Genomic DNA, 13726 nt, shown 5'->3' with positions numbered 1-13726 from the left:
TTGTAACAATATATGTATATATATTTATATGTTTAATATTTATAATATTATATGTATACCGTATATTTTTAATATTATGTATGTTATTTTGTTCAAACTTTATGGCAGGTACTTAGCGTAGGTAGCGAGGCTGGTCCCCGGTCGGTACAGGTGACCTCTTGTCACCTGTACCGACAGGTACAGGTGTACCTGCTACCTGCTATGTTATTATCTTTTATTTAAGTTTTCTAAATTAATTTATTACATTGTTCAGCTTTCAGTTATGCCTTGTATTTACTTACTATTCCTCTTGCAGCGTTAAACCAGTGTCCATTGCTGTGGGATACTCAATTAATTTTGTTTCACTTTTGAGAATATTATTGCTTTAGGCTAGCCAATCTCCCTTGATTAGTACTGTTTTAATAATCATTCCATCCCTTGAACATTACAGTTTTACTCTATCCAAACCATACCATGCATATATTACTGTTTAACCTACCATCCTATCCCTTGATTAATCCCGCTTTAAGCTACCAAATCTTCCCATGATTATCACTGTTTGTTCTTTTATTTGTTCAGCTTAAATACAAGTACATTATAATACGGTCTTATTCTATTTCTTGTTGTTTCAGTTTGTCTGGTATTTACACCGCTATTTATTCTGTTTCCTAGCTTTGCTTACGCCTCCTGCCTTGATTGCTGTTTTGGCTTCGCTGTTATTATTTATTTAAGTTTCCTAAAATTATTTTGCTACTAGTCCAGCTTCAGTTATGTCCGGTATTTACTTAATAATACTGTTGCAGTGTTAAAGCAGTGCCCAATGCTTACGTTTTCACCTTTCCACAGTGGCGAGAAGCCGGAACATGCAGCAACTGCAACACGGAAGAGGGCTCGGGCGGCGTCGACGCGAGGACAACAGCGCAGTGGTGCAAGGACGCAGCCGGCCAGGGCCAGGACGAAGCCCGCCCGTTTCGCCTCCCCCTCCTCGGGGGCCTCCTCTGGCGGCTCGGATACGGACGGCGACCACACTTCCCAGAGGCCCACTGCCGGCAAAGCGGCGGGTGGCACTGCGTCGCAGCCTCCACCCCCTTTCGGCCGACGATTGGACGATGCTGCAGGCGCTCATCGCGCAGGCCCGGGGGCCCTCTCATGCCACAAGCCTTGCGGGCATGGGGACCACCGAGGCTGACCCTGCCGCGGCTGCCACAGCCGCCCTGCCCCCCTTCACCGACCGTCGCCCACGGGCCAGGGCCAGGGGGCATACGTCGAGGCGACGTGCGAGCTCCTCCAGTCTGTCCTCCTTCGATGAGTCCCCCTAGAAGAGAGCGCCCCCCACTTTTTCTAGCCCTTGGCCGGGGCAACTCCAGGCGACCCCGGGCTCCAGCATCCCACTCTTGGGCGTGCACGTCTCGCAAGCCCTTCGGGAGAAGGTCTGGGCAAACAAGTATGTGGACCTCAGGCACTTGCTTGCCTACGAGCGGGAATCAGGTTCTTTTGAGTCTCCCTCTGCGCCAATCCCTGACGCCCAGGCGGTTGGTAAGAAGCAGCCGCCCTTGACGCCGGACCAGTGGGCGCATGGCCTTGACATTTACGCGACTATCTACGTCGAGAAGCACCCAGCGGAGGCTCAGGCGCTGTTTACCTATGCACGTTACGTGAAGACCATGAAGACGACCCTCAAAGGTGACTGGATGTGGTACGACAAGGCCTTCAGATAGGACAGGGAGAGGTCGGGCTGTTCATGGTTGGACTACAGGCTGGACTTGGAATTTCGCTTGGTGCAACGCATCGCCCAGGCCGCCGCTCAGCCGACGAGGCAGGAGGCAGGGCGACCGGCAGCACTTACTCTCTCTAGCGCCCGGGCAGCTGGGCTCCCCCCGGGCTACTGCTTCGCCTACCACCCGAGGAGACCGGCTGCACTTTCACCTATAATAATAATAATAATAATAATAATAATAATAATAATAATAATAATAATAATAATAATAATAATAATAATAATAATAATAATAATAATAATAATAATAATAATAATAATAATAATAATAGTAATAATAATAATAATAATAATAATAATAATAATAATAATAATAATAGTAATAATAATAATAATAATAATAATAATAATAATAATAATAATAATAATAATAATAATAATAATAATAATAATAATAATAATAATAATAGTAATAATAATAATAATAATAATAATAATAATAATAATAATAATAATAATAATAATAATAATAATAATAATAATAATAATAATAATAATAATAATAATAATAATAATAATAATAATAATAATAATAATAATAATAATAATAATAATAATAATAATAATAATAATAATAATAATAATAATAATAATAATAATAATAATAATAATAATAATAATAATAATAATAATAATAATAATAATAATAATAATAATAATAATAATAATAATAATAATAATAATAATAATAATAATAATAATAATAATAATAATAATAATAATAATAATAATAATAATAATAATAATAATAATAATAATAATAATAATAATAATAATAATAATAATAATAATAATAATAATAATAATAATAATAATAATAATAATAATAATAATAATAATAATAATAATAATAATAATAATAATAATAATAATAATAATAATAATAATAATAATAATAATAATAATAATAATAATAATAATAATAATAATAATAATAATAATAATAATAATAATAATAATAATAATAATAATAATAATAATAATAATAATAATAATAATAATAATAATAATAATAATAATAATAATAATAATAATAATAATAATAATAATAATAATAATAATAATAATAATAATAATAATAATAATAATAATAATAATAATAATAATAATAATAATAATAATAATAATAATAATAATAATAATAATAATAATAATAATAATAATAATAATAATAATAATAATAATAATAATAATAATAATAATAATAATAATAATAATAATAATAATAATAATAATAATAATAATAATAATAATAATAATAATAATAATAATAATAATAATAATAATAATAATAATAATAATAATAATAATAATAATAATAATAATAATAATAATAATAATAATAATAATAATAATAATAATAATAATAATAATAATAATAATAATAATAATAATAATAATAATAATAATAATAATAATAATAATAATAATAATAATAATAATAATAATAATAATAATAATAATAATAATAATAATAATAATAATAATAATAATAATAATAATAATAATAATAATAATAATAATAATAATAATAATAATTTTTATTTAGGCAAAGGTACATACATAAAGAGATTTTACAAAGTTTGTTGGCTTTATAGATAAGAGCTAGTACATACAATGCCTAAAGCCACTATTACGCAAAGTGTTTCGGGCAGGAAAAAACACTACTGACTAAAGCTTAAAACTAATGGGTAAAAAGAAAAAAATGCGTTGAGTACAAATAAAAATAGAGGTAAAAGAGGGGGGAACATTGTTGAAAAACAGCACAAATACAATTACAAATTATTACAGAAAATTACATTAAAACAGCGTTGATTTGAAAAACAAAAACATACATGGGTTGACAATAGAGAGGTAAGGTAGGTTACAGGGAATTTATTAGGTATAGCTTCGTTTTTAACTTAAACTGGTTGAGAGAGGTACTGTCTTTAACATGGTTGGGAAGGTCACCTTCTCGAACCTCGTGTTCCTTCAAGCACTACTACCCGCGCTCCCGAAGGAGGCATCCTGCCTACAACCCATGTCCTCCAGCACGGCCTCGCGACGAACCCACACAGGAACAGCGCCCACGTCGCCACCCGCAAGTTAGGGGTTCGAGGAGCTAGGCTTGGCTCCAACTGGTTACGCCCCTCACTTTCTGGACTTGGCGGGGCCCTCAGCCGCCTTTAGAAGGGCTTGCCGAACAGCGCTATCGCGGTCGGCAGGTGGGAGAGTGACGTTTCCTTCCCAGTTCGGTAGCCATAGTTGCTTTGCCACCCTGAGGGTTTCCCTCGCGGCCAGCGGGCACTCGCCTTTCGGGGGGGGGGGGGGGGGGTCCGGCCTGCTTGCCTGCAGGGTGGGGGTGCAGCGCCCGTCCCCAAGTGTTCCGCTGTCTCGACTGAAACCCTAGAGGTTTCAGTCGAGTTCCAGGTTATATTATTTATCGCATATCATCATCCAGTAGTTTAAGGCATGTGTTTGGGAGTACCCAGAATACGGATTCGAATCCTCCTCATGGCTCCAACTGATTTTCTGATAATTAGAACTTGGCCGTGGATATTATAAGGCAGTAACTCATCTACACACACAATGCCTTCATGCTCTTCCAATATATGCCAAGTGCCAAGCCCAGTGAAGTATTTATTGTACTTTTTAATACTGGCAGGAACCTACTTGGACATGCCAAAGCTGACTGGCATGGTAAAGGATGATCCACTCATCTATAATCATATGTAGGAGCAGGGTACACCTCTCAATGTGTATACCTGGGCTGGTGATGTTAGCTTGGTGTTCCGCTTTATGTTTGGTTGGTACTGTAATTAAGTTCATGACCCTTGCTTTATTATCAACTAGCAAGTATACTTTAGTCTCGAGTATTGTCCAAAATTAAACCCTATGTACACCGAGAATCAGAAGCTACTTTTCGATATATGTTATCACTGACAACACTTTGGTGTTGGGTTTAATGCCTAGTAACCGCAAAGAATTCCAGGACTAACGTAGTTCCAAATTATTAAACACCAAAAAATTAAGTATAATAATTGATACATGTACTTTGACCTATGTGCACAAATAACTTCTTGTACATGAAAGTACTTACTGAAAACTTACATTTATGAGAAGGCGTTCTAGTGCACCAGTGTCCATGATTTGTTTTGAAAAACCGGATATCGTTAATTTCTTCATAAATCTAATGCCCTGTGAAATAGTGAACTGAAACAATATATAAAAATCATAAAAAGATTAAAATAGTTATAACTAATAATTATATGCAGTATATGTCTAAGCAAGGCTCTGCGTGTATGTGTTTGTAAAAATAAATGACAGCAGATGTTCATTAATAGTTGGAAACTTGAATGTGTGATTTAGCATGCATGTTATCATGTAAGGAGTATGTCCACCACAAACATTACACTCTGACTCACACCAAACCACTTACTCGATTACTGTTAAGGAAACTAGCGAGACTTTCATCCCCAGCCATGCTAGCGTATTGGTCCGGAGTGTAACCATGCCTGTCCTTCACCCCACGAGACAGTCCATGCTCTACCAGCCACCGTGACGCCTCCTTTTGTCCGTTGGCTGCAGCGTAGTGGAGCAATGTTGCGTTTTCTGTATCTACTGATAACTTCAATTTGCTATAGTCTCTATTTGTATATGTTTTCAAAGCATCGATGTTGCCCATTGCCACAGCCAGATGAAGTGCAGTCCACCCTTGAATGAAATATACAGTACAGTACAGTATATGTAATTGCATATAAAATATAATACAAATATTATTGTTATTTTATTTAGCATTTGATTTATTGCCTATCAAACACAGGAGTCTTATTAAGGTGTTTATATTGTATAAAACACATAAGTTTTATACACACCACAAACAATGAAAATGTTAATCAACAGAAGACATCCAACCCAATGTGGCTAATTTCACAGTTACATATTAACAGTGGCAATGATGGTACTTGAACTTCACACAAAACACCTCATATTGAACTAACTAACCTCTTTGGTCAGGAATATTCCAACGTGCTTCGTGGTCATTGAGCGCCAACACCACCTCAATGGACACCTTGTTTCTGATTGTTATATGTAATGCCGTATCACCTGTTGATGTAAAACATCTGAAGTATATGAGCAGCCATATGTTTATATGATAGAATGTGTAGTCGGACAGTCATATCCTAATATAATAGACTGTGTAATTTGAACAGTCAAATCTTAATATAAAAGCCTGTGTAGTTTGGACAGTCTTATCTTAATATAAAAGCCTGTGTAGTTTGGACAGTCTTATCTTAATATAAAAGCCTGTGTAGTTTGGACAGTCATATATTAATATGAAAGCCTGTGTAGTTTGGACAGTCATATATTAATATGAAAGCCTGTGTAGTTTGGACAGTCATATATTAATATGAAAGCCTGTGTAGTTTGGACAATCATATCCTAATATAAAAGTCTGTGTAGTCAGGATTGTCATGCTAATATAAAAGCTTGTGTAGTTAGGGCAGTCATATGATTTTTATAATAGCCTGTGGAGCTAGGACAATCATATGTTTACATAATGGCTTGAGTAGGGAAGGCAATCATATGTTCATATTTGCTGCTAGGTGCATAGAGGCATTGGGTGAAAAGAAACATATCCATCCACTCCCATGGATCAAACTCTGGATCCATGATTGAGATATATACAAGAGTTGTTACATTCTTGATTGTGGGAAGTTGAGCCATAATATGCTTTCGTTATAATCAAATAGGAGATCTACTCACCATTACTGCTTGTGGCATCAACATCAGCGCCGCCCTTCAGTAGTTCCGTCAAGACTTCAACATGACCGTGTTTAGCTGCCACATGTAGCAACTTCTCTCCTGGAGGAGTGAGAGGCTTCAATGTCGAGAACACCACAGATGTTTTGAGGCATTGCTCTCTATGTCCATGATGCATTAACGTGTAAATATACTCTTATTAACATTGAAATTGAAATAAGTTTATTGAGATAAAATACACACAAAGGGATGAGGAAGCTCAAGCTATTCTCACCCCGTTCAGTACAACGTGTTCATACATATAATATACTCTTATTAACATTCATTAATTATAATCAATCTATCCAATTTTTTGTTTGCTAATCATTTTACATAAAATATATTTTATTGGTTCAGCATTCCGCTTAAGGTCCCCATGATTGCTTACTGTCAAACTAGCAGTAAATACTATTATTCTGAACATTTTAAACTATGTTCAGTATATACTAAAAAGCAGTGTATAGTTTTTTTAATGTCAGTTCGATTAACTTGTCAAATATTAACTAAAATATATGATGCCTAAAATTTGACTAAAAATTATGTTATTAAATATTAGTCTTGACAACTACATATCCTTTAAGAGTTTTTAAGTCATTGATTTATTGAGGCCTCTTAATGTAATAGACATGCAAGTCACATTTAATAGGGTTTTAATTGTTACAAAATTGAATTTTAAGGTCAGTAAACAAAATTTCATCTCCCATTTGGCATAATTGTCCAATTTGAACATGGCCACTGTACGCTGAGCGCATAACCACTGAAATTTTCAGAATATTGTAAACATGTTACAGTTACTCCAGCTCCCATTTAATTCTTGGATTACATCTGCACATCCCTTAATTACCCTCTTATACTTTTTTTCCCCCTTTCCCTCTCTCATTCCTCTTCCCGCATTCTGTTTCCTTCTTTTTTTTGTACACAGGTGGGCACAGGACAGAGACTGCTGACTCCTGTTAGCAGGCTGAAAGCCTTCCCTTCCCATAGTTCATGGTAAGCCTTACCCACTAGTTTTCCCTAGAATACGACTCTCTTCACTTCTCTCTTTTCCTCTCTCACTCCCTCTTTCTCTTTTCCTCTCTCTCCCTCTCCCTCTTTCTCTTTTCCTCCCTCTAACCCCAAGTGTTATATAGTCGTAATGGCTTAGTGCTTTCTCCTGATAATTACTTAACTAATTACATTTTTTCATACTTTAATTACTATTTACGACAACCTCTTATCCACACTTACCTTTTATTTCTTGATTAAAGTCAAAGTTTTTCCCCCTTAAATTCTTCACTGTTTGTATATTACCTGATGAGACTGCTTCATACAGCTGCAAAATTGTACGTTCAATTATACAAAGTTATGCAAAATATGCAAATGTTATGCAAAGTCATGTACAATAGACAGTTATACATGGTAATGGAACACGGACAGTGACTTAACTCTCAGAAATACACACAACTTTGGATAACTTAATTAACAGACCCTTAATGAGCATAAGTTAGATGATTTGTACATCATATATGGTTCTATGTCATTAAACTATTCAGACTACAAACAATTTTGACATTAACTGGAAAAAAAGTTTTACATTTAAGTTATAGCTACAAAGTATTTGGGTATTGAAATTTTAATTAAACTATATTCAATGAACAAAATTAATTCCAATCAATGAACAAAATTAATTCCAATTTAAATAAAAATCTACTAACATAAAATACATTTGTTTTTATTTTATGTTAATAAGAAATTCCTTGTTGTCGAGCTAGTATATCTCGGAAACTCTCCAATATATTCAGAATTATATTTAAAACAATAATAATCATAATAATGTCTCATTATTTAAATACCTTTTCATTCGTTGTCTCTTCATTTCCTTCTTGTTCAACATTCTGTATTCCGTCGTTCTCATTATTCGCCTTTTTTTCCTCGATGTCTTTTGATGCTGTCATGTTTGTTGATGGCTCGATGTCTTTTGATACCGTCATGTTTGTTGATGCTGTCATGTTTGTTGATGGTGTCGTATTTGCTGGTGCTGTCATCTTTGTTGATGGCACGATGTCTTTTGATGATGTCATGTTTGTTGATTCTATGATGCCTGTTGACTTTACAATGTCTCTTGATGCTGACATGTTTGTTGATGCTGCCATGCCTGTTGATGCAGCTATGTCTCTTGATGCTGCCATGTCTCTTGATGCTGCCATGTCTCTTGATGACATGTTTGTTGATGCTACCAAGTTTGTTGATGCGGCTATATTAACTGATGCTGTCATGTCTGTTGATTCTTTAATCTTTGTTGGTGCTGCCATATCTGTTGATATCATGTTTGTTGATGCTGTCATGTTGATGCTTCAATGAGTCTGTGCCATAAATAAATGTTTTGTTATATTTATAAACAAATAGACGATATAATTTGATTACATATTCATGAATATATCTGAATAAACTATGTTTACATTCTTGTACAGCCACTAGCACGCAAAGGGTTTCGGGCAGAAACGCTATGCATGCTATGCTATGAAACGCTACTACAGTATAGTATATTTGTATAGTTTATATCTACATCGGCGTTGAATCAACAGTATTGGCACTGAATCAACGTCGAATCAATAGAAGCCTAGACCCTACCCTACTTAATTAACTGACTCCAACCCTTTATGACACTAGTCAGTCATAATTCTTAACCTATCATGGAAAGTTGAGGCAAATCACAGCCGTAGGCTGGGAGAGCGAGCTTGAGACTGAGTAATTAGTCTGTGTACTGAGCTTCCAGTACCTGGGGTAACTATAATCTATGCACTGAGCTTCCAGTACCTGGTGTAACTATAGTCTATGTACTGAGCTTCCAGTACCTGAGGTAACTATAGTCTTATGTACTGAGCTTCCAGTACCTGGTGTAACTATAGTCTATGTACTGAGCTCCAGTACCTGAGGTAACTATAGTCTTATGTACTGAGCTTCCAGTACCTGGTGTAACTATAGTCTTATGTACTGAGCTACCAGTACCTGAGGTAACTATAGTCTTATGTACTGAGCTTCCAGTACCTGGGGTAACTATAGTCTTATGTACTGAGCTTCCAGTACCTGAGGTAACTATAGTCTTATGTACTGAGCTTCCAGTACCTGGGGTAACTATAGTCTTATGTACTGAGCTTCCAGTACCTGGGGTAACTATAGTCTTATGTACTGAGCTTCCAGTACCTGGTGTAACTATAGTCTTATGTACTGAGCTACCAGTACCTGGGGTAACTATAGTCTTATGTACTGAGCTTCCAGTACCTGGGGTAACTATAGTCTTATGTACTGAGCTTCCAGTACCTGGTGTAACTATAGTCTTATGTACTGAGCTACCAGTACCTGGGGTAACTATAGTCTTATGTACTGAGCTTCCAGTACCTGGGGTAACTATAGTCTTATGTACTGAGCTTCCAGTACTTGGGGTAACTATAGTCTTATGTACTGAGCTTCCAGTACCTGGTGTAACTATAGTCTTATGTACTGAGCTTCCAGTACCTGGGGTAACTATAGTCTTATGTACTGAGCTTCCAGTACCTGGTGTAACTATAGTCTTATGTACTGAGCTACCAGTACCTGGGGTAACTATAGTCTTATGTACTGAGCTTCCAGTACCTGGGGTAACTATAGTCTTATGTACTGAGCTTCCAGTACTTGGGGTAACTATAGTCTTATGTACTGAGCTACCAGTACCTGGGGTAACTATAGTCTTATGTACTGAGCTTCCAGTACTTGGGGTAACTATAGTATTATGTACTGAGCTACCAGTACCTGGGGTAACTATAGTCTTATGTACTGAGCTTCCAGTACCTGGGGTAACTATAGTCTTATGTACTGAGCTTCCAGTACCTGGGGTAACTATAGTCTTATGTACTGAGCTTCCAGTACCTGGGGTAACTATAGTCTTATGTACTGAGCTTCCAGTACCTGGGGTAACTATAGTCTTATGTACTGAGCTTCCAGTACCTGGGGTAACTATAGTCTTATGTACTGAGCTTCCAGTACCTGGGGTAACTATAGTCTTATGTACTGAGCTTCCAGTACCTGGGGTAACTATAGTCTTATGTACTGAGCTTCCAGTACCTGGGGAAGGCAAAGGCAAGCTGGAAATAAAACCGAAGGAATAATACTAATTTACATTTCATTATATAGAAGCCCGGTGACAACCTGAATGACAAAACGTGTCATTGAGGCACAAATCACTGCAAATGAAACGTTTTTCAGAGAGGGGACGAAGATTAATGGCGCAACCTGTCCTCTCGAGTTGTCAAATCACAAAAATGATGTACTAAATTGCCCGAACCTAACCTAGTCAAGGACCCACGAATAGAGAACGTCAATTTTGGGAGCCGCTGTGAGTTATAGTACACCATATTTTGACGTAGGGGATTTTTATGGAAAAAAAATCGATGTGTTATTCAAGATCAAGAAAATCACTAAGGCTAGGAATGAATACGAGTTACGACACTTATTTTACCCAACGGAAAGTAAGCAAGGCTCACCTCTCACTACACTGCCAAGGGCTTCACTGGTGTTCACCAGTCACCTGGATACCACAGAGATAAGGCCATAGACAACATATCTGACTTATCGTAATGTGATGGCATTCAGCCTTCTTTCACCATTATTGATCTACAGTAATTACACGATGTTTTGCTGTATAAATTAGTTTCTTGATGTAATGGTTGACGTGTGTTGTCGGACAGAGCTGTATGTAAAGTTGATGGGAGAGGGAATTAACACGAAGAAAACTTGACAAAATAGTTTAGTCTACCTTGTAAAATCATTATATAATATTCTGTCGTATCTGGCTAAATGAGATTTGCATAAAATATGCAGAAAAAATCTTTCAAACCGTAAGCTGTTATCGTATATTTCTTAATTCACAGTCAACTGCCTGTGGTAAGCTCAGATGTATTAAACCCCCAAGAGGAGTAACATTAACGGTCATACCGATAGTAATAATAATGAAAACATAATATCGTTATTAAATTCCAAAAGCCCGAGGCTTCTCGGGAACTGTGTCACTCTCGTAGTCAACAATAAGGGATTTACTACTTCTACGTCTACGGGAAATATCCCCTATGATATTCCTGCGCCGGCCCTATAAGCCTCAGCTAACACACACTGACCATTCACATGCCAGAAATGAAGATGAATAACTGACAGTGACCTTCCAGCTGTTATTAATACAGCTTTTACTATTATTACTACATTACAACTAAATCAATAAAATATTTATAATTAATACATTCATAAATCAGAACAAGTATACGTGAGAGAGAGCACATTACCGAGTCATCATTGGGAAGACCCTACACAAAAACTGCACCTACCATCAAGAAGAAGAAAAGAAGAGGTATATATATATCGCTTCTCGGTGGGTATAGACTGAGTTTATTTTAGTCCTGAATTCAGGACCAAAGTACAGTTGTTGGTTGGTCAATTCCCGCGATTTTTGTTTCCTACCACAAACGTAGCCACACATTTACAATGCTAACCAGCATATATACATTTTCTTCTGTCCTCCATGGACAGGGTTAGAGGTCTGTTAAACATATACTTTAGTGATTTATTGAACAATCAACCACAGAAGGTGACTGTAGTGTTTTTAAATTGCCACTCTAACCTACAAACATAAATACACAGATTTACGTCTGTCCAACGTAAACAGTGTTCGAGGTGTCTCTTTACAGTGCCCGCTTGTCCCCGGTTGATATGCCTTAAACCCAACACAAAACAAGGGAATACTGTTTTAGCGACTACGCAGTAGGCTACATACGTGAGCAAGGTGCATTATTGTTATCAATGGCAAATGTAAGTGAAGGCATGGTTTATCTGTCTCGTATCATAATTTAGTACCTGATAAGCAGCCTCTTGCGTTATCTCTTCAGATTTCAACCTTCAAAGGCTCTGTAGGTCCTCAATTTTTTTTTATTTCTAGTAAAACAAAATCGATCCAAACTAGGCTCTTAATGGGAGGCTTATGGCGGAATAACAAAATTGAATGCGAGGCTTATAGTCGTACAATGTATATGGAAGGCTAATAATGCTACAAACAATGTTCACGAGGTGATTAAAATGCTAAAACCAATAACCAAAGTAGCCAGTTATCAGTTGGGAGCCCGTCTTCAGAGCAAATCCAATACCTTGAGCAACAAACTGCCCCTTCAAACCACCTGGATAGCTATCTAGATATTTGTGATGGTCTGAAAGTATATTACGGTTCCAGTAATAGTCTACTTATAAACTGGCGAGTGAACCTTTGTCCTAAACAGAACTTGTTCTCAAGTTATAGCTTTATTGTATTATAAATTTGATTGCAAAACAGCCAAGACTTGTAATAATTAACATGGATGATAAGCCCAACAAAATCAAAGTATATAAATGTTCTAAATGTGGAAATAATATTATGATACTAGGATTCGTAAACAGAAAACTCAGTGAGAATGTTATATTCCTCACATTGGTCGTGTTCTTGTTATGCTTCACTTTGATCACCGTACTATATAGTATGGATGTAAATTATCCTGACAGTGTATGTAATATTGCATGAATGTTAATTCTCCTGGCATAGAGAAGAATAACAAAGTTACTGCTGAGAATTTGGAATTAATTTTCATTCTTTAGAAAGGTAAAGAGCACGGTTGAAATATGTAAATGTATGAAGGGGAAGGGAAATATCAGGAGAAAGCCCCAAACCATTACAACTATATAGCACTTGGAAGGGGTCAGTATAAGGATTTGGGATGGGACGGGGGGAAGGAATGGCGCCCAACCACTTGGACAATTGGGGGATTGAACGCCGACCTGCATGAAGCGAGACCTTCACTCTACCGTCCAGAACAAGTGGTTGATGCAAATGTATGAAATTAACACGAAACAATGGTAACACACATGGTTTCGATTCAGATAAAGCAGCCCGTCCACGCATACAAAGATCCAAGCTCGTTAATCCAGCTGCCAAACCCCATGTTTATAAATGAAAAGCGGTTTACAAACGACTTACAACTGATGACGTCCGAACACTTCCGGAGCAAGTGCTTCGCTTACGTCTTCTGTTCGAATCACAATTCTATAAAAGCATGTGGGTATGCTTCACCCACATACTTCAAATACAAATAATCACTAATAGAACCTAAACACCTAACCTAACCTACGCCTAACTATACATAGAATTTTTATGTATAA

At 36.3% G+C, this 13726-nt stretch overlaps 1 protein-coding gene across 2 annotated transcripts; it reads right to left on the bottom strand.

Moving 5' to 3' along the window:
- Positions 1-383: 383 nt before the first annotated feature.
- LOC138354933 (serine/threonine-protein phosphatase 6 regulatory ankyrin repeat subunit C-like) lies at positions 384-11189 on the bottom strand. 2 transcript variants are annotated; one of them, XM_069309437.1, is made up of 8 exons: positions 11038-11189; positions 8371-8880; positions 7766-7850; positions 6503-6601; positions 5741-5842; positions 5175-5449; positions 4836-4933; positions 384-1905 (listed from the first exon to the last, which is right to left on the bottom strand). In XM_069309437.1, exons 2-8 carry the CDS (start codon positions 8860-8862, stop codon positions 1902-1904), a joined length of 1155 nt encoding a protein of 384 aa, XP_069165538.1. In that variant the 5' UTR covers positions 8863-8880; positions 11038-11189; the 3' UTR covers positions 384-1901. The 2 variants fall into 2 exon arrangements, with proteins under 2 accessions (XP_069165538.1, XP_069165537.1); XM_069309436.1 differs by having other exon boundaries at positions 4847-4933; positions 11038-11188.
- Between the last annotated feature and the right edge of the window lie 2537 nt (positions 11190-13726).

This window comes from Procambarus clarkii, chromosome 65 (genome assembly GCF_040958095.1).
Source record: "Procambarus clarkii isolate CNS0578487 chromosome 65, FALCON_Pclarkii_2.0, whole genome shotgun sequence".
In the NCBI taxonomy this organism is placed as follows: Eukaryota; Metazoa; Arthropoda; class Malacostraca; order Decapoda; family Cambaridae; genus Procambarus; species Procambarus clarkii.
This window is presented reverse-complemented; position numbering and strand designations above follow the sequence as displayed.